Genomic DNA, 19,161 nt, shown 5'->3' on the forward strand with positions numbered 1-19,161 from the left:
TCTATCTACCTGTGCCCAGACACCTGGGGCGTGGAGGGAGGCGCCCAAGCCCCCAGTTCCCGCCCTGGCGGTGGGGCAGGGATCCCCGCGGAGGGCCTGCCCCTGCGCCCGGCCCCGCCCCTGCTCCTGGCCAGCCAACCCTAGCCACCCGCTCCATGCAGTGCCTCTCCCCATGATGCCTCTTGCGGGCGGGACTTCCGGCCGTCTAAGTTTAACAATCCGGGCGGGAGCCGGAAGCCCAGCGCCTAAGCGGGCCGCGCCGTGGCCCCCGGTGTGCCGCGGCTGAGAGGTGAGGTTCCGGGGAGCCGGGGGGTCGGGGGTCGGCGGACCGCCGTCCGTCGCGTCCTTGCAGACTTCCGAACCCCGCCCGCCTTCCGGCCACCCCGGGGGTGGGTCGGAGGTCCCCGAGCCCCGCGCGCCTGGGCCGGTCCGGTGCTCCGGACAGTTGTCGGGCAGGGGCGCGGCAGCGAGTTTGGCGCGGAAGTGCACGGCAGCCGCGGCGCCGGGGTCGCGCACCTCCCTCTGCGACAGTCACCGGCTCGGCCTTAGAGGTGGCCCGGGCAGCTGGGGTGGGTGGGTTGGTGGCGGCTCTGGGGGGTGTGCTGTCCCCCGGAAAGTTTGCCGCTTCTCCACCGGCCGCCTCCCTTTTTGTAAACCTCTCCTCTACGGCTCGAATGCATTTTATAAGGTAACCCCAGTTGAGCAGTTCTTCTGCAAGTAAAAGTTGAAGAACTTCCGTTTAAACTAAATATTGTAGTGAATTTTTTTTTCCCCTGTAGGCGCTGTCCCTAAATTCGGGGTTGGCTGTCTTTTGCCGCCTTGTGTCCTGACAACTCACTTTAATGGGACCTTCTTTGAGAGACTCATGTAATGACTCTCCCTTAAAGGTGCTCAGTTCTCAGAAGAGCGATGTAGATGGGCAGATGGACCCCTTCCCCGCTCCACTTGAAGAGAAGGAAACAGACATTAAGTGACTCTGCCGAAGTCACTGCCACCTAACTTTGGGGCAAACTCCTGTTTTCTGAACCCTTACTTAAGTGATCTTTCCACACTGCCCCACACCGCTCAACGGGAATGGTGTGAGATTATAGTAAAGGCATTTTTCAGTTGTTTCCTGGGGTTAAGAGATTTCCTTTCCAGCACTTAATTGTCGGTGAGTAGGGAACCAATACATGGTACCACATGTCAAGGCGCCATATCCAAACACTGCATATCCACATTTCAAGGCTTTTGGTAACACTGTTTTTATCCGATGAATGAAGCATAATAAGTCACCACATAAGTGACTTTTCTAGTTAACAAAAGTTTTAGTCTTTTTATAAGCACATTAAAAAAAAATTTTTTTTTTGTCTCTTGAGAATCAAAGGGCCTTGTAATTATTATACTTTTAACATGGCCTCTGAAATAAGATATACTGGACATGAATGTGATGCTTTGTTGGTGACTTGGGACTCTGTCTGTGACATCACTAGTATTGTGCTGGCCTCTTACACTGTCCACACCGGGAAGGTGTGGAGGGTATATTTCTAGGCTCCTTTCCTTTTCTTCCATGTATTTTTGAGCATTTTTTTTCTGACTCATCATACATTACCACTTGCTGCTCTTAGAGTATCTGCCTAAAGCAGCTCCCTTGCCTTCTGTTTTTAGACTGCCTTGGTTTGTTAAATCACTTGTCAGAATTATGTACACGAATTATATACTGTGAATAAACAATACGAGTGAAGCCATCCTAGACCAAGTATTGGTACGTGGACTTAGTGACATCTCCTTTGGCTATATTTGCTAATTTTGGAGTTATTTGGAAAAACTGGAGTCACTGGATTCTGACCTGCAGGGATGCTACAGTTTATTATACATTTTAAAAAGATTTAGGAAGTTTTCTAGCCAGTACTTATTTGTTGAGCACCTACTGAGTGCCAGGAACATTTGAAGACTGATAGTAGAGACAAAATCTGTTTTCAGGATCTTTGCTTTGTTCAAGTCAGGAGAAGCAGACATTATTATGAGAACAAATAAAAGTTGCAAATAGCAGAAAGTGCTGTGGGGGGAAAAATGAAACTGCATAATGGGCAACTGGTGTGGGGCTGCTTTCGCCATGGTGGTCAGGGAAAGCTTTTCTGAGGACACATTTGAGCTGAAACTAGAGTGGGGTGAAGGAGATGACCATGGGAAATCTGGGGAAAGAGCATTCCAGGCAGAGGGGGCAGCAACTGGAAAGATTGAGGCAACAAAGAAGGCCTGTGAGTCTGGTGGCCCTGGGGAAGAGAGGTAGGACAGTTACACTGGGGCCAGGTCATGCGAGGCATGCCAAAGAGGTTGGATTTCTTTATAATTGCTATGGAGAGCTATTGGAAGGGTCAACTGAGAGAATGTGATTTTAGAAGGATCACTCCAGCTACTTTGTGGTGAGCACCCCCCTCTGGAACAAAAGTGGACAGGTAGAACCACCTGATTTAGATTAGATCCTTCATTTTGACCTATCCTTAATTGTTTTTTAAATATATTGTTTTAAACTATTTGTAGGTGCAGTCATGCAGGAAAACCTCAGATTTGCTTCATCCGGAGATGATATTAAAATATGGGATGCTTCCTCTATGACATTGGTGGATAAATTCAGCCCACACACATCACCACATGGAATCAGCTCAATGTGTTGGAGCAGTAATAGTATCCTTTTTTTTTTTTTTAATAACCACTTTTTGTTAGGTTAAATAACAGTATCAATGAAACTTTTGCGTGTGACCAATAAGAAATTTTCCATAGCTATGAAAGCTTGGTAGATAAAGTGAAATAGGGGTTTAATAAGTACATCATATGAATGCATATGTATATAAATACACACACACGTATATGTATGCATATATATGTATAAACTACTAGATCGAGACCACAGAATTAGTTTTATTACCAACAGTTTGTCGTTTAACCCAAATGGAATAAGGTAGGTAATGGTGGGAAAACTTCTGAAAGGTTTTGGAATGAGTTCTTGCATCTACATTTGGCTATTCATAGGTCTGGTATGCAAATTAAAGACAACTCAAAGGCAGAAGCAACGGGGGAGGAGATAAAAATTAAAATTCCTCAACATCTTCATCTTACTGATGTACTCTCTGTATTTCTCTGTGATAAAAATAGCCTGATTTCTCAGAGAAATTGTCTAGATTAAATTTTCCAAGCTTTTTGTGTTTCTGATTTACACACTCCCTGTCTTAGTAAGCTCCTAAATGTGGGTAAAATAAATGAGGGGATGAAGCTTAGAAATCAGAATTTCTCAACCTTGCACTATTGACATTTTGGACTAGATAATTCTCTGTTACGGGGGCTGTCGTGTGCACTGTAGGATGTTTAGAAATGTTCCTGGCCTTTACCCACCAGAAGCCAGTAGCTCTCAGTAGAACCATTGCTGCAAACAAAATATTCTGAATATGTTCTATAAACTTGGTATGCTAGAAATTATCATTCTTTTGTATAACTTAGACATATAGACTATTACTTAAACAACAAATTAAGTTTTAACATATGTCTGATCTTATCAGTATCAGATTATGAATATTCTGTTTCCTGATGAAAGTAGAAGTATCAAAGCTTTAAAATATGACCAATTTATGAAAAAAAACAAGTTTTCATGCCCAACCTAATTATTCTTGCAAATATGTAACAAAAATGATGAATTTTCTTACTGAATTAAATTTACTTCTTTATCATTCCTTGATTTTGTGTTAAAGTAGCAAAATAAATTACTTTGGTGCTCTTATTAATCACACTCCTGGTGAAGGAAGGGAGTACATTTTTGAAGGACTCTCCAGATGGGTAGTGAGGGAAAAATGTTTTAAAGAGAGTGACAAATACGTGAGGTTGCTTCTTTCTATTATTAGGTTTTTATTATGTGTAGAGCTTAATTTCCCTGTTACTGTATAAGAAAAAAGTAACAATTCTTGTAAGATTTATTAGTTTGGGTTTATTTTTATTCCAAGGAGTTTTATTAGGAGTTGGCATTTGCTGATAAACCACTTAATGGTCTATCAACAAAACTGATGTGACTATGAGGTAGTGTGGGATGACTTTTGGAAACTGGTCTTACTTCTATATAGTTTTCTTGTACAAGTAGATACGCACTGGAAACTTTTGCATATGGTCTTATTTTTAATGAGGCTTTGATCTCTTCCATAGAGGTTAGTTACCAAAGAATAAGGACCTCCCAGACTCAGCTACTTGGGGTCCGCTTAGCATGGATTCCAGGAACGATTAAGAGTGAAGTACCAGATTTTTGGCCCTGTTAGGTAGTGTTCCTCACTTTCTCATGATTTCTAAAACTACAAGAGAAATAAAAGGAGTAACTAGGTTACCCTCTCATATTATCTTTGTTCAGTCCTTTTCTGTATTCTAAGGAGAAAAAGTAGTAAACAGAGGATGAAGCCAAGGGAAGGGAGATGATTTGTTCTTTTCAGTGCTATAGTATCTAGGTGGGAATGATTTTATTTGAATCATGTATCATAATAAAATCACAGTCCGTGGTCTATTCATGAAATATACAAATGTTATAGAAACCACCCAAAATAATGCAGTCAAGATTTCACTTGTTAAAAATCAAAGATTTAAACTTGTGATATTTTAATTCATTATGACTCTCAAAATTAGGCTCTTATTCTTGATTATATTGTATTTAATCTTTTTAATTTAAAAAATTTACAGTGTTTTGTGTTTACTGACTGTTCTGCTTATAATTTCTGTAAAACAAGGTAAAATAATTTTAAATTAAATTAAGTTTTTAATAAATTTAACTTAATTTAAAATAAAACTCTTCCAGAGCATGAATAGTTGCTATTTAACCACATATATTTATATTTGCTATATTTATTGTAATATTTATTCTTAATTTATTTAAGATTGAAACATTCTATCATAAAAATTCTAGTTCTAAGGATATATCAGGCTTTATATTTTTAATGGATGAACAGGAGACTAATGTGGTTATTTGCTTTATAGCTTAAATTGGTACCAAGCACTGTGTTAATAAATAACTATCTTGAGCGGTGTTTATAGATGAAAAGGCTGATTGATATTTGCTGATGTTGCTTTTATCATGATCTCATTCCTGAAGGACAAAATTAGACCTTCTGGCCTATTCTTTGAAAATGGAGTAGTATTTCACTTGGGTAAAATAGCTTTCAAGTAATAGCAGAGCCAGAGAGGATAGTTCTTCCCTGCGGTAGTAGTAAAGAGAATTAGTCTTAGTAATTAGTAACCTGAGCCGTTTTTGAAAGCTGATGTATAAGCTATATTCATTTGCTTGTCTTCTTAGGTTAGTGCACTTGCTTTTATCATCACAACTCTTGCAATAATAGTCTAGTGCTAGAGATGCTCATGAATTGTTTGATGCTCCATAACTCTTCATTTAGATAACTTTCTAGTGACAGCATCTTCCAGTGGCGACAAAATTGTTGTTTCACATTACAAAAATAAACCTTTTCTACTTTTCGAGCTTGGTGAAGGGGTAAGTGATTTTTTAAAAAAAAATTTTAAAAATCTTAGTTCTACTTGGGTGGTAACTGCTTCTTATGGTGCTTGCAACTAAATATAAAGGTGTTTAAAACTATTATTCTTAACCAAAACTCAAAATAATATAGTAACACTTAAGGAAGAGATAGGTACTGAAACATCTTCAGGTAAAATAATAGTGGATTTTAGGGGAGCAGTCAAGGATTTAGATTATGTCAGCTAATCACTTGCTTTCTCCATCTCTCTGTGGAAGATTCCCCGGTATTACTGCCTTTTTAAAGCCCAAGTCCTACTGCAGTCACCAGGTTGATTTGACCATTCAAATGTCCTAATGATATAGTCCTGTCCTTACTGATGTTGAGTTCAGGACGATCAGCTAAAGACCCCTATGTGATGGTAGCTTCTGCTTTAGCTTCTGTCCTTCTGGTTACTGAGGGGCCTGCCTGAGTCTCCCCAAGCTCTCCTGGAACAGAATGGCTTTGTCAAACTGAGCCTTGGTCCCAGAACATTTAAATGAAGTTCTCACTGCATATTTTTTTCTCATCTTTTTGTTTTATATGTTAATCCCTCTGATTGAGGATAATGATGGTGTCCTCATTTTTAGTCACACACACTCCTTGAAATCTATTTTTTTGTTAATAAGGTTTAAAAAGGTAAAAGTAGTTGGTAGCTTGTTCTTAATTTAAGGTTCAAAATTTTCATAGCAGGCCCTAAACCATTATCAATTGTCATAATTTTACACACTGGAATAGGTAAGGTAGCTCACTTAGAAAGAACACAGGACAGTGGAATATGAGCTCATCTAATTTAAAAAGGACTTTTGATTTCTATCCATCCTTTCCTAAAAGCAGGTGGAATTGACACAAGCATCAAATCCAGCCCACAAATGCTAGAGGCTGGGGCAGAGACTGTCTGCTAAGGGCAGATACAGAATTGGAGACAACTGCCTATTCAAACTCAGTTAAGTAAAACTGAGGCAGAGAGTATCCCTGGTTGATAAAAGGTAAACTGTACTCCTCAAGAGCAGGCAGAACATCTTAGTCATTTTTGGATCTTTAGGTACCATCAGAGGTGTCAACAAGCATTTGTTGAATTGAATATCAATATCAAAACAATTTCGATTTCCACTTCCAGCACAATATTGTGCTCCTTTTATGCATTATGCCTTAGAACAGTTTGGGAACTTTGTCTTGTTAAATTATGAAAATAGATGATATTCACAAATGTGACACAATTCTAAGGATTTTGTGAATATTCCACATCAGTTGCTATAGTTAGTTCTCTTTCCTACAGTTAAGAAATCACATCAGAATACAGGTGGATGGGGGGCACCTGGGTGGCTCAGTTGGTTAAGCATCTGCCTTTGGCTCAGGTCATAATCTCAGCGTCCTGGGATGTAGCCCCTCATGGAGTCCTGTGCTCAGCAGGGAGTCCACTTCTCCCTCTCCATCTGCCCCTCCCCCGCTCATGCTCTCTCCCAAATAAATAAAATCTTTAATTAAAAAAAGTATACAGGTGGATGAAAGTGAGGTTATTACTTATAATTTGAATCTGCCTTAATTTAATTTGCTTAAAAGAATATTTTGCAAACGTTGGTTCCTTAGCCTTTGTTAGTAATTTCTTATAACATATTAGTGTGTTGATCACCTTTGCTTTGTAGGATCCAAGTACTATTATTTGTGTGCCATTTGAGATATGAGACCATTACTCCTTGGGGAAAAAAGATTCTATCACTTTAACACCATTTTTAGAGCAGAACTTTTATATTTATTTTCTTTGATTTTGCTTTTAGCTCTTTAGGCAAATTGATATTAACAGTAATATAATGAATATCTTAGGCTACTGCATAACCTAGACATTTGGCCAGCTTTTATTTTTAGATTTTAAAAACTTCACCCATTGCTTGTGTTTTAGGGTACAGGATTCCTATAATAAACACACAGTTTTCATCATTTAAGTTCATTAGCTACATTAATAATACATCAACATAAAAAAGATCTTCTAACATCAGGGTAGGCCAGTTGAAAAGATAGGTTTTGTTCTGAGTCCTTAATAATTTGAGTTGTTTTTGATGATTAGAATACTAATATATTGATCTTTGATGGACACCATTCTTATTTTCCTTAAAGGTTATTTTGATAGCTCTTAGTAAACTGTCCTGATTTGTGGTGGTAACTAGATTCTTTTTTTTTAAGATTTTATTTATTTGAGAGGGAGAGCACAGGTAGGAGAGAAAGCACGGGGTGGGGGGCGGGTGGAGGGGCAGACGGAGAAGCAGACCCTGCACTGAGCAGGGAGCCCGATGTGGGGCTCAATCCCAGGACCCTGAGATCATGACCTCAACCAACTGAGCCACCCAGGCGCCTCCAGATTCTAAATCAATACTAGTCTCTTTAGACCAAAGTCAGTTCCTAGAATGGTGTCTATAGGGAATTGTAGCAGCTCTACTGAAACATTGATGTAATGTGTTCCTGATATTTTTATATGTGTTAGTAATTTTGACTCTTGGTCAAAATTTCAGAGCTGGTAGAAACCTTGCGGGAGGGTTAGGTTTCTTATAAGAATCCAGTGCTCTCCTAGGGGATTGAGAGTACACTTAATCATGATGAGCATGAAGTAGTCAATATACTGTACATCTGGAACTAACATAACACTGTATGTTAATTATACTGGAATTAAAATTTTTAAGACAAGTGCTCTTTTGAGCACAGGGTGTTTTTCAGATGCATGGACTCTTGAGGTAAGAACAATAGATCTAGTCCTGATTTTTCACTTTTCAGATAAACATAGGCTTAGAAAGTGAGATGACTTGCCTAAACCTACGTAGTTTACCTTTTAACTTCTAGCTAAGTCATAAAATGTGCCCCTTGGAATTCATTTCTCTCTTTTTTCTCCCCATTGCTTTCAACTAGAGGTGAGAACAATTAATGTAACTACAGAGTGTATCTGAAGGTTAAATAGAAAACACATGCAACATTGTGTTTTACTGTGGAGCATAGTTACTGATGATGCCTCCAGATAGATGACGCTCACAGATGCTCATTGTGAGAAAAACTTGAAAACCTCTGTATTTTTAGCCATTTATTCCATAAGTATTTATCGAGCATGGATATGGTCTTTCCACTAATGAAACTGACATTCTGGTGGAAGTAGTTTAGCAGTAAACTACTAAACAGAATACCCAGATAGTGATTAAGTTGCTACACAGAGAATTAAAATAAGACATTGAGATAGCAAGTTACATTAGGTGGCCAAGGGAGGTCCCCAGAAAGGGTGGCTTTGAAGTTGCTGTCTATCAACCAGAAGTTATTCAGCCAGGGCTCAGGGAATTGAGGTTTCCAGGCAAGTATAGAAACCTTGAGGCAAATACAGGGCTGATAACGTTTAAGGAATGGAAGAAGGCCATTGTGGCTGGAGAGTTAGTGGGTGAGGAGGAGAATGGTGAGAGATGAGGTAGGGTTTGAAAGCCAGGTTAATGAGTTTGGAATTTATTCTAGGGGTGATTGGGAGCCATCAAAATGTTTTAAATGGGAGAGTCGTGATCTGATTTGCATTTTTTAAAGGTCATCCTACTTGTGGAGCATAGAATGCAGGGGAGTCGGGTTGGAAGTGGGACAACCAGTTAGGAGGCTGCTGTTCATGTGGTTCTGTAGGGTCCGGATTAGTGTGTTGGTAGCCTCAGTAGATAAAGGGGAGCCCCTGTGGGGTTTATGTTAGTGTTGGAGTTTAAAGAACTTACGGTAGGTGGCAGGGAAGGAGACGTGGAATCAAGGGTAATTCTGGACTTTTATCTTGAGAAACTGAGTGGATGTAATGTGTTCCTGATATTTTTATATGTGTTAGTAATTTTGACTCTTGGTCAAAATTTCAGAGCTGGAAGAAACCTCGGGGGAGGGATGGGTTTCTTATAAGAATGCAGTGCTCTCCTAGGGGATTGAAAGTACACTTAATCGTGATGAGCCTTTCAGATGGGAGGAAGAGTGTAGAGTTAGGTTCTGAAGATCTGATATTTGAGACTTGCGCTCTTTTGGGGGAGACTTTGTTGTGAGACTTTGGGCAAGTATCTTGCCCTCTTTATGAACTTTCCCCATCTGCAAAAGAAGGGGTCTAAACATTCTTTAAAGTCTCTTCTACGTTTAGTGTTTTCTGAGCTGTGGGTTGATTCTAATTCAAGATATTCTATGAAAGTGCAAGAGTAGGTTTTACTAAGGGGCAATATTAAGGGCAAGTAAGCCATGATGGGAGGCCAAGACTTGCTGGTGTTCCCTAAGCTTCCTCTGTCAGCTCTGTTCTATGGAGGAGAACACTGCTCTGGTTGAGTTCCTTGAAGCCTTTTCGAAGTCCTTTCAAGCTGTTGGATGCGGGTGGAGGATGATGAGAGGTCAGTCTGAGTCTTAGCATGTTGATAGCATTTAATTCAACAAATGTTTACAAAGTGCTCACTAAGTGTTGGATGGGACTTGAAAGTCAGCTCTGGGCTCTATTAAATTAAGGTAACTTTTTTTCTTTCTTTAATAGCAAAAGCAGACATGTGTCAGTTTAAATTCCACATCTATGTATTTGGTAAGTGGAGGACTAAATCACATTGTTAACATTTGGGATTTAAAATCAAAAAGAGTTCATCGATCTCTTAAGGTAAGCAACTTGTTTTTGTTTTTTTTTAAATCCCTGTAGTAATGAGTATCTTATGATGTTTAGAGTATTTGCCAAACTTTTAATTTTGAGCTTTTATGATAAAAATAAAAATATGCTTCAGAATTGAAGGGAGATTTGTTAGGGAAAATAAAGATGCTGTTTAAGTCAGAAAAATTTTTTTTGGTCTATTTTTACCTCCATGTATGTATGTCACTAATGCATATTGTTGGTGTTTAAAACTTTCCTTTATTCTTTTCACTTAGTTCCACTCTTTTTTCAGTGAACCACTTCCTTCATTTTTTCTAAAGTATGAGTTGTCATCAGAAATCTTAAGTCTCTTTGAGAAAAATGAGACTGGTTTTGGGATGGCCATAATCGACCTACTAATCAAAGTTTGGGGATTTGACTTCTTAGTTCTCTAACATATATGGTTATAGCTGTTTGTGTTATTTTTGTGTGTATGTGTTTTCATCTTGGTAATGAAATATTTTCTAAAATAATTTACTATTTACAATTAGCGTTCTTTAAATAATTAGCTTTTTGTAGTTTTAGAAAATAAAAATATTCATCACATGAAAGCTTCTGGGTTATGATGATTTTTTTGAAATTCTACTTTTCACTGTTATGTACTTTTAATATTTGGAAACTCATCTTTAAAGTTATTTTTCGGGTGCCTGGGTGGCTCAGTTGGTTAAGCGACTGCCTTCGGCTCAGGTCATGATCCTGGAGTCCCGGGATCGAGTCCCACATCGGGCTTCCTGCTCAGCGGGGAGTCAGCCTCTCCCTCTGACCCTCTTCCCTCTCGTGCTTTCTATCTCTCATTCTCTCTCTCTCTCAAATAAATAAATAAAATCTTTAAAAAAAATAAATAGTTATTTTTCATTTTCATATGTCTTTAAAAAACTTGTAATATGAAAATTCTAAACATATTAATACGCATACACACACACATACATTCATCTGACTTTGATGATGGTCAACTCATGGCCAATATTATTTTATATATGCCCTATCTACTCTCTAATCAGATTATTATATAATCTCACCCTCGGATTATTTTGAAGCAGATGCTAGACACATTATCATTTTGTTAATGTCAAATGTCATTGGGTTAATTCTTGCTAGGGAAATTGTATATAGAAGAATGATTTTGTTTTAAACAAATGTATTCCTGTAATTGCTGCTTAAAATATTACCTTTGGAAGTTCATTATTTTAGATATTAGCTAAACTTTGAAGAGTCTTAAGGAAAATTGAAGAGTTGCCAATAATGAGAATAGTTAACTTTTATTGAGTTCTTTGATATGCCAGCCACTGTGCTTAACTATGTTTATTCTTTGTGTCACAAGAATTCTGCAAAGCAGGTAGTACTATTCCTGTGAACCCATGGAGGAGCTCTGGCTCAGGGATGTTAAAGACCTTGTTCAGTGTCAAACAGCTAGTAATGACAAAGATGAGATGCAAACTCAGATATTATCCATTGTTTAATTTTTTAAATTATGAAATTGAATTAAAGCTATTTAGAGGGGTATACCTACTATGAAAGAGATTATTTTACAGAATTGAGAAGAGATTTGAAATCTGTGGCCACTTTTGTCACATACTCTCATTCATTTTAGGAGCGTCACTTACCCTATAACTCTTATGGCATGGCAAAATGCTTCTTATTTTTCCATCCTCAGTTTTCCCAATTACCCCAGATAGTTTTGTCTCTTCTCATTGTTTGCAACTCTTAGAGTACTTCATTTCTTTATTCATTCAGTTAACAAGTATTTGACTGACTAATTGTGATAGTGGGAAATCTAATCTTTCACCTTTGGGTCTCTTCTCTGTGGTGCTCTCCCTGGAAACACAATTTCTGGCACTTGGTAGGTGCTTACTGAATATTTTTCTGAATGACTTATTTTCCACAGTTAGGATAAGGAAGACACTTGATTCTTTATAAAGTCATAGAAATTGTATTGGACCCCATGTTCGTAATTTTCCTACTGGGAACAATGCAGTAAATGTCCACTCTTTTTTTCTTCTCATCAGACATTTTTTCCTTGGGATAGCAATTTTTTTCTTTGATTTAGGTAAGGAATAAAGTGTAAAGATACCTTCAGACATGCTCAAAGGGCCATTTGAAGACATTGGATTATAAGTGGAATATTATAACTACTATTTATGATATTACATTAATCTATTAGATACAAAAGTTAGTTTATATTAAGATACAACAGCAAACTGTTAAAAACTATACTTCTAACGCTGATCACTTTTCTTTCCTTTTTTTTTTTTTAAAGATTTTATTTATTTATTTGACAGAGAGAGACACAGTGAGAGAGGGAACACAAGCAGGGGGAGTGGGAGAGAGAGAAGCAGGCTTCTTGCAGAGCAGAGAGCCCGATGCAGGGCTCGATCCCAGGACCCTGGGATCCTGACCTGAGCCGAAGGCAGACACTTAATGACTGAGCCACCTAGGCGCCCCCCTGATCGTTTTTCTTTGCTCTTGCTAGATATCTCTAATTTGATGTTGGAAAATACAGTGCTTGTGAATCCAGTTTGTTTAAAACCAGTTTTGTTTTCCTCAAAGTGGATTCCCCTTTGGATTCGGAGGCAGCCTAGTATAGAGAGGAAAACAGGCTTTGGGCTTTGACCTGGAATTGAATCTTGGATCTGCCACTTAGTAGTTATGTGAGCTTGCACAGGTTTCTTAACCTTTCTGTGCCTCATGTAGTGAACTCATCCATAAAATGAGAAAAGTGATCTTGCCTCCCAGGATTCTTCTAAGGATTAATAAGAATTCTTAATGTTCTCAGCAAATGAAAACAGCTGCTGTTGTCTCTCAGCCATGCCTTGCTTCTTCTGGCTTTGGGGCTTTTGTTTTTGCTCTCTTCCATTTTGTGTGTCTGGTTTCTTTCCCCTTCCCTTACTTATTGTTTATTTTTTCTCTAAGGTCGAACTCAAACTTTATGTCTTCCCCGCAGCTTCTTCTGTCAACTCAGGTCACAGTCATGCCTCTTTCTCTTTCCTAGGACAGTTTGCCTCTACTACTCATCTAGCATTCTTTCTACCATTTTCATGTTAATTTAAATGTCCTGTCTTTTCCATTGAACGGTGATACTTTCAAGGCCAGGGACTCTCATAATAGTCAACTTGCAGTGAATGTTACTTGTCAGTGGAAGTTAGACATATTGCCATCTAGAAAATTACCTTTCCCTTTTGTCTCTTGTTTCAGAGTGCCTGATCATTATTACAGTTATAAAAACTAAGTCTCTGTCCCCTGAGAAGACTTGGTGTTGATCAAATAGTTTCCTACTCATTTGAGTAATTTTTTTAGGCTCTTTGAGGAAAATGTTAAAGCAGATACTAAATTCACAAATACATAATATTTACCAAGAATGAAGTTTACAAAAACATGAAAATGTGTGGTGTGAAGGTTATGTGGTAGTGTACTTACTTTCATTTCTTTCTTTCAGGATCATAAAGATGAAGTAACTTGTGTCACATATAATTGGAACGACTGCTACATTGCTTCTGGATCTCTCAGTGGTGAAATTATTTTGCACAGTGTAACAACTAATTTATCTAGTACTCCTTTTGGCCATGGCAGTAACCAGGTACAGTATGCATTTATTCACATCAGAGTTGATAAGGTAGATTTTGAATTGTCTTACATATAAGACAGTGAATTTTAAGTTTTCAAAATTAAGTATTTTAAATTTGCATTTAGCTTGCTTAAAAAACTTAGAGCTAGCTGTTTTTTAGTCGTATTGTTTAAAAATGTTCAAATAACAAGGTAATTCATACCGGATTATGTTGCCTATATGAGTTTAGTTGTGCCATTGAATAATCACATATTCCTAGAATATAACTGTATATGGCAAAATATAAACAGTTGTTGGGTAGGTTAAATCTGAAATATGGATATTAATCTTTCTATGACATCACAGTTATCGTAGCTCAAAATTATGTTAGCTACAAGATAGATACTTCTGTTCATAAATGCTTTTTGGTGGACATAGATGGTTGAGTGTGTTTAGGCACAGGTTTAATTGAGCTTTGATTTTTGTGTAAGTATATGATAGTCAAAGTCCCAAAGCTTATTTATGGACTTTGAGGTTAATACAGGAGTAGTGAGGGAAACTTTATGAAGGAAAATTAGTCAAGTAATTTTTTTCTTTATAAAATATTCATCTGTAAAATTTGTAAAAGAATAAATTCAGTTACTCAAGAAATCTAAGTCTTAGCCAGCTTTCTGTGAAATTCTCTACAGAGATTTCCAATGAGGTGCAATCTCTTTCAAGCCTTACTTTTTATTATAATGACTTTGGCCTTAACTATTATTAGATAAAATATGGGAGCTATTCACTTTTGAAAAGCAGTTTTTGAAATTATGATTTGAATAGTATATATTTAGTGTTTGAGGAAAATTTAATGGATATTAAAAACAGAAAAAAGTCTTAAGTTCCTATATGTTGGAATAAAAGAGATAAATGTAAAAATGATATAGATGATTGATATAAAACAATCTTAGGGTGTTTCAGAGCAGCGGGAGAACTATCTGGGAATAAAACAGGGAAAAGTGAAGGAGGGAGGATTTCATCTGTGTCTAATGCTTAAATGATTTTTATTTTGCTTTTACTACAGTATAAATTGGCTTCTTTGCTAATTGATTCTAATTCATATTAGGGTTAGCTCTTTACATTCCCACTTTATAGTTGGAACCATGTCTTGTTTCTTTGTCCTCAATCATTATCCAGCTTTGTACTTTATATGGAAAGGATCCTTAATAAATATGTGCGTGGATATAGAGATAACAAAGATCTAAATAGGCTAATACAGAACTTTGGGAGAAGGCTATTTTGTATGTAGGAAATCAAAAACACTAAGGAAGGCACATAGATTGGAAAGATAAGTATGAGCATAGTGTTAATGTGGAACTTTGAATGCCAGACCAAAGATTCAGCTTTTATTTTGGAAGGCATTTGAGGAGCGAATCAGAGTTTTTGATTAGTTCAATGTCCGCATCCTAGAAACCTTGAACTAAAAGAAAGTGTTTACAGATAATTTCACTTTCTGCATTTTATGGATGTGGATAAGTGATTTGCCACAGAGAATGTATTAATACTGTCATAAAAGCAGGAAGTAATATTTTTTTTTGTCATTCTTTTTTTGGTTATTTGTATTTTGATAATGAGACATAAAGCCTAAGCCCATAAACATTGGAAAAATCTTTATCTGATTTCACATGTCTTGCTTTTTAAGGAAATTAATTTTCTTTCTTCCTTTCCCATTTTTTTTTTAAGATTTTTGATATATTAGAAGCATGACACATTTAGATTAAAAATTCTGGGCTGACTTTTTAGTAACATAAACATTAGGTCAGATACCTACCATGTGAATTCTTATATTTCAGTTTTTATTTTATCTTGCTAGAGAGGTTTTTTTGTCTGTTTGTTTTTTATTAAAACCAGACATGAAGAAATAGTTCTGAAACATTAGTTTTAGTTATTGCTCTTGGCTTTATTATGTGCAAAGAATTTAAATTTCTAAAATTGAGATATAATTTAAATAATAAGGGGCATACATCTTAAGTATATAGCTTGATGAATTTTTATATATGTATCTACTTGCATAACTACCAGAAGGTATAGAACATTTCTGGCATACCAGGGGACTCCCTCTTAACCCTTCCCAGGCACTACCTCATATTTCTTGAAAGAATTGGCTATGTCTGGTTTCTTCTAGTCTTCACTGTTTGCCTTGTTGCATGGAATAGTAGTTCGTTACTGTTTTACTGCTGTGTCGTTTTCCATTATATGAATATGTCACAGTCTGTTGATGGACATTTGCATTGTTTCTAGTTTTTAGCTATTACAATAAAGCTTCTGTGAATATTCTTTGTGTATGTCTGTGTTTTCATTTGTCTTGAGTAAATACTCAGAAATGGACTTGCGTAGGTCTTAGTGTAGGCATCATGTTTTACTTTATTAAAAAATGCCAAAAAGCTTTCTAAAGTGCTTGTGCCATTTTACACTTCTACCAGCAATGTTTGTGAGATTCAGTTGCTCCACATTTTTGCTAATACCAAGTATTGTTTATCTTATTAGTTATAACAATTTTGATGGTTGTGTAGTGGTACCTCATTTTAATTTGCATTTCTGCATGTCGGATGTGTTGAGTGTATTTTCATATGCCTTCTTTTGTGAAGGGACTGTTCAAGTCTGTTCCTCTTTGTATTATGTTGTGTTTTTTTCTGATAGATTTATAGTTTATTATATATTCCAGATTGAGCAATTTTTTGGGTATGCATGCTGCATATATCTTCTTTTAGTCTACAGCTGGCCTTTTAACTCTAATGCCTTTTTAAAAAATGAACAGAAGTTCTTAAATTTAATGAAACCTAGTCTAGTATATCACTTTCACTTATAGATGCTGTTTTTTGTGTCCTCTTGAGAAAATCTTGCTCGCCCCAAGGTCTTAAAAATAGTGTCCTTTTGTTTTCTTTAAGAGTAAAGCTTTATTGTTTTACCTTTAGATAAAGTTTTATTTTCTTACCTTTCCCATTTATGTCTATTATCATCCACTTCGAATTAATTTCTGTGTATGGTGTGAGATATAGGGCTCAGCTTTCCAGACAGGTGTATAATTACGTCAGCATGATTCACTGCAAAGACCATCCTATTGCTACTGGGGTGACTAGGTGGTGAGAGGGTTTGGAGAGCATTCCAGGTAGAGGTTATCACCTTCATAGAATCCTTACTACCATTTCCTGTGTTTCAAGCACTGTGATTATTGCTTTATATTACATTTTCTTGTTTAATCTTTGCTACTTGTGAGATGCATATTACAAATTTTTTCATTTTTAAATTTTTCATTTTACAAATGAGGACTTTTAGATTGCAAGACTTTTAACTGACGATTTTGAAGATCTGTTCTTTAAGAGTGGTAGCACTGTTTTCTTTGGGATCTCTTTCTAGCTCAGAGGCGGCTGAATGTATAAAGATTTGAGAATCCAAAGCTTCTGGAAACTTTGCGGTATTCTCTTGCCACTTTAAAGATATTTTAAAATTCTAGGTGATAGGTTGCTGTATGGTTGGTTTTCAAAGGATTTTCATTGATTATTTGCATAGCAAAACTCAATTTAAATTATTTTCTAGTTGAGGAAAACAGTATTGCTGTAGGCTTATCTCTTGAGTAAGGTCACATGAGATTTTCATGTGTCTGTTGCCTCCTGCTAGCACAAGTCGGCATCTCCTTAGGATCGTTGGTATAGTTCTGTATCGCAGGTCCCACGTTTATTTGGAGAGCTAGCTAGTGTGAACCTGGGCAAGTTACTTAACTCTCAAGCCTCCTTTTCTTTATCTGTAAGTGAGAATGAGAATATGCTTTCAGTACAGTCTTGTTTTTTTGTTTGTTTTGAGGGCTAAATGAGATGCTGAGTGTGTTTAGCATTGTTTTCAACATTTGGTAAGAGATCAGTGAACTTCAGTGAGCTTTTAATGAATAATCATATTAAATCATTAAAATAACTTTTGTGATTTACTTTCCCAAACTGGTTTGTGCGTCTTTAGGTTTAATGTATTCCCTCTAAAGCCCTGCTAATTTGCCAGTTGTAACTTGACCTCAGTAATTGAACTGGAGTATTTTAATTTTTCCCCCGTCCTTGGAACAAATGTTTGTTATGTTTTGTGTACTGTTATTATTTCACTTTTCCTCTGTACCTTTAACACAGAGTACGTGGGCTAGGAAATACCATTTGGTCGCTGTGTAACTATGCAGTTTCAGTTTTTTTAGTGAAGAAAGTCACAATTTTCATGATTCTGCATACTTATATTTCCTTTTTATGAGCATTGTAATTGAAATCTTCGGAGTGTCGTTTTGTTTTTTCCCTACAAATGATTTTGTTATGGTGTATTGTATCTGTTGGTGACTAGAGGCATAGAATTGCTACTTGAGCATTCATTTAGATTTCTCAAAATTCATTTAAGATTTCAAATATACTAAATATTCTTTTCTTAAATTTAAACATGTTCATAAAAATTTTAAGTCTGTCGGAAGATTGACATAATTCAACTCAAATATACTGTTAGCCAGCCCAGTTTTTATGTTGATCAGTTACTATAGGTAGGGTCTGGGTATTGAGAAAAATAGTAGATAGGACACATCTAATGATAAAAATAAAAATTTTATTTTTTTAAAAGATTTTTTAATTTATTTTGGCGAGAGAGAGAGAGAGAGAGCACGCACGCACATGTGCATAGGAGCAGGGGGAGGGGCAGCGGGAGAAGCAGGCTCCCCACTGAGCTGAGCAGGGAGCCTGATGGGGGTGTGGGGGACAACTCGATTGATCCTGGACGCTGGGATCATGGCCTGAGTCGAACAGATGCTTAACTGAGCCACCCAGGCACCCTAAAATAAAAACTTTAATTTTTGTTTCTATGAACAATCAAGAATTTGAAATATTTAAAAGTCATCAGATTGATTTCTTAGCAAAAGTGACAAAAACCTGGAGTGCCATTGAATCTGCATTATACTGAATCTCATATCATAAATGAGATTGCCTGGATATACTTAGATCCTAACTTTGAAGTATCTGAGCTGAATTGAAGCTGTTAGTTTTATGTGGATCACAATGTCTTTCTGCAGGAGTGAGGGGGCAGGTGTGGGGGGAGGCTTGCGGCCTCTGCAGAACTTCCAGGGCTGACAGACTTTCTAGATTACAACTGCATGTTGCTGTTTGGCAGGCTCAGCAGCGTAGGCTCACAAATAGGTTAACCTGTTTTGCCTTTCCCAAACTGCAGCCCTTTTCAAAGCAGTTACAAAGTGGATCTATTTAATGATTCCTTAGACTTAAAAATGATCTTTAAATGCAGCAGGCTATTTGTGAGATTTTAAATATAATGTATTTAAAAAAATAAATAAATATAATGTATTTTGGTATGTTAAATAAGTTAATTTTATTCAATGTAATTTTTGACATTTTAGGTATAGATTTTGTAAGTATTAGTAACCATGTTTGGGGACAGAGTCCAAAAATGTA

General features: G+C 37.0%; 1 protein-coding gene across 5 annotated transcripts in view; it reads left to right on the top strand.

The window, feature by feature from the left end:
- The first annotated feature begins 226 nt into the window (after positions 1-226).
- NEDD1 (NEDD1 gamma-tubulin ring complex targeting factor) overlaps positions 227-19,161 on the top strand; it is a 51,720-nt gene continuing 32,785 nt past the window's right edge. For 4 of the 5 annotated variants that reach the window (XM_088025292.1, XM_088025295.1, XM_088025294.1 and 1 more), the window contains exons 1-5: positions 227-289; positions 2,524-2,667; positions 5,400-5,494; positions 10,018-10,134; positions 13,595-13,735. In XM_088025292.1, the coding sequence (XP_087881418.1) occupies positions 2,532-2,667; positions 5,400-5,494; positions 10,018-10,134; positions 13,595-13,735 (489 nt within the window). In that variant the 5' untranslated portion in view covers positions 227-289; positions 2,524-2,531. Of the gene's footprint in view, positions 290-1,100; positions 1,154-2,523; positions 2,668-5,399; positions 5,495-10,017; positions 10,135-13,594; positions 13,736-19,161 lie in introns of those variants that run through there. The other variant, XM_088025296.1, reaches the window with a different exon arrangement.

Source organism: Eumetopias jubatus, unplaced genomic scaffold (assembly GCF_037043125.1).
Source record: "Eumetopias jubatus isolate StellerSeaLion01/CBP00866 unplaced genomic scaffold, mEumJub1_p1.0 scaffold_8, whole genome shotgun sequence".
Classification (NCBI taxonomy): domain Eukaryota; kingdom Metazoa; phylum Chordata; class Mammalia; order Carnivora; family Otariidae; genus Eumetopias; species Eumetopias jubatus.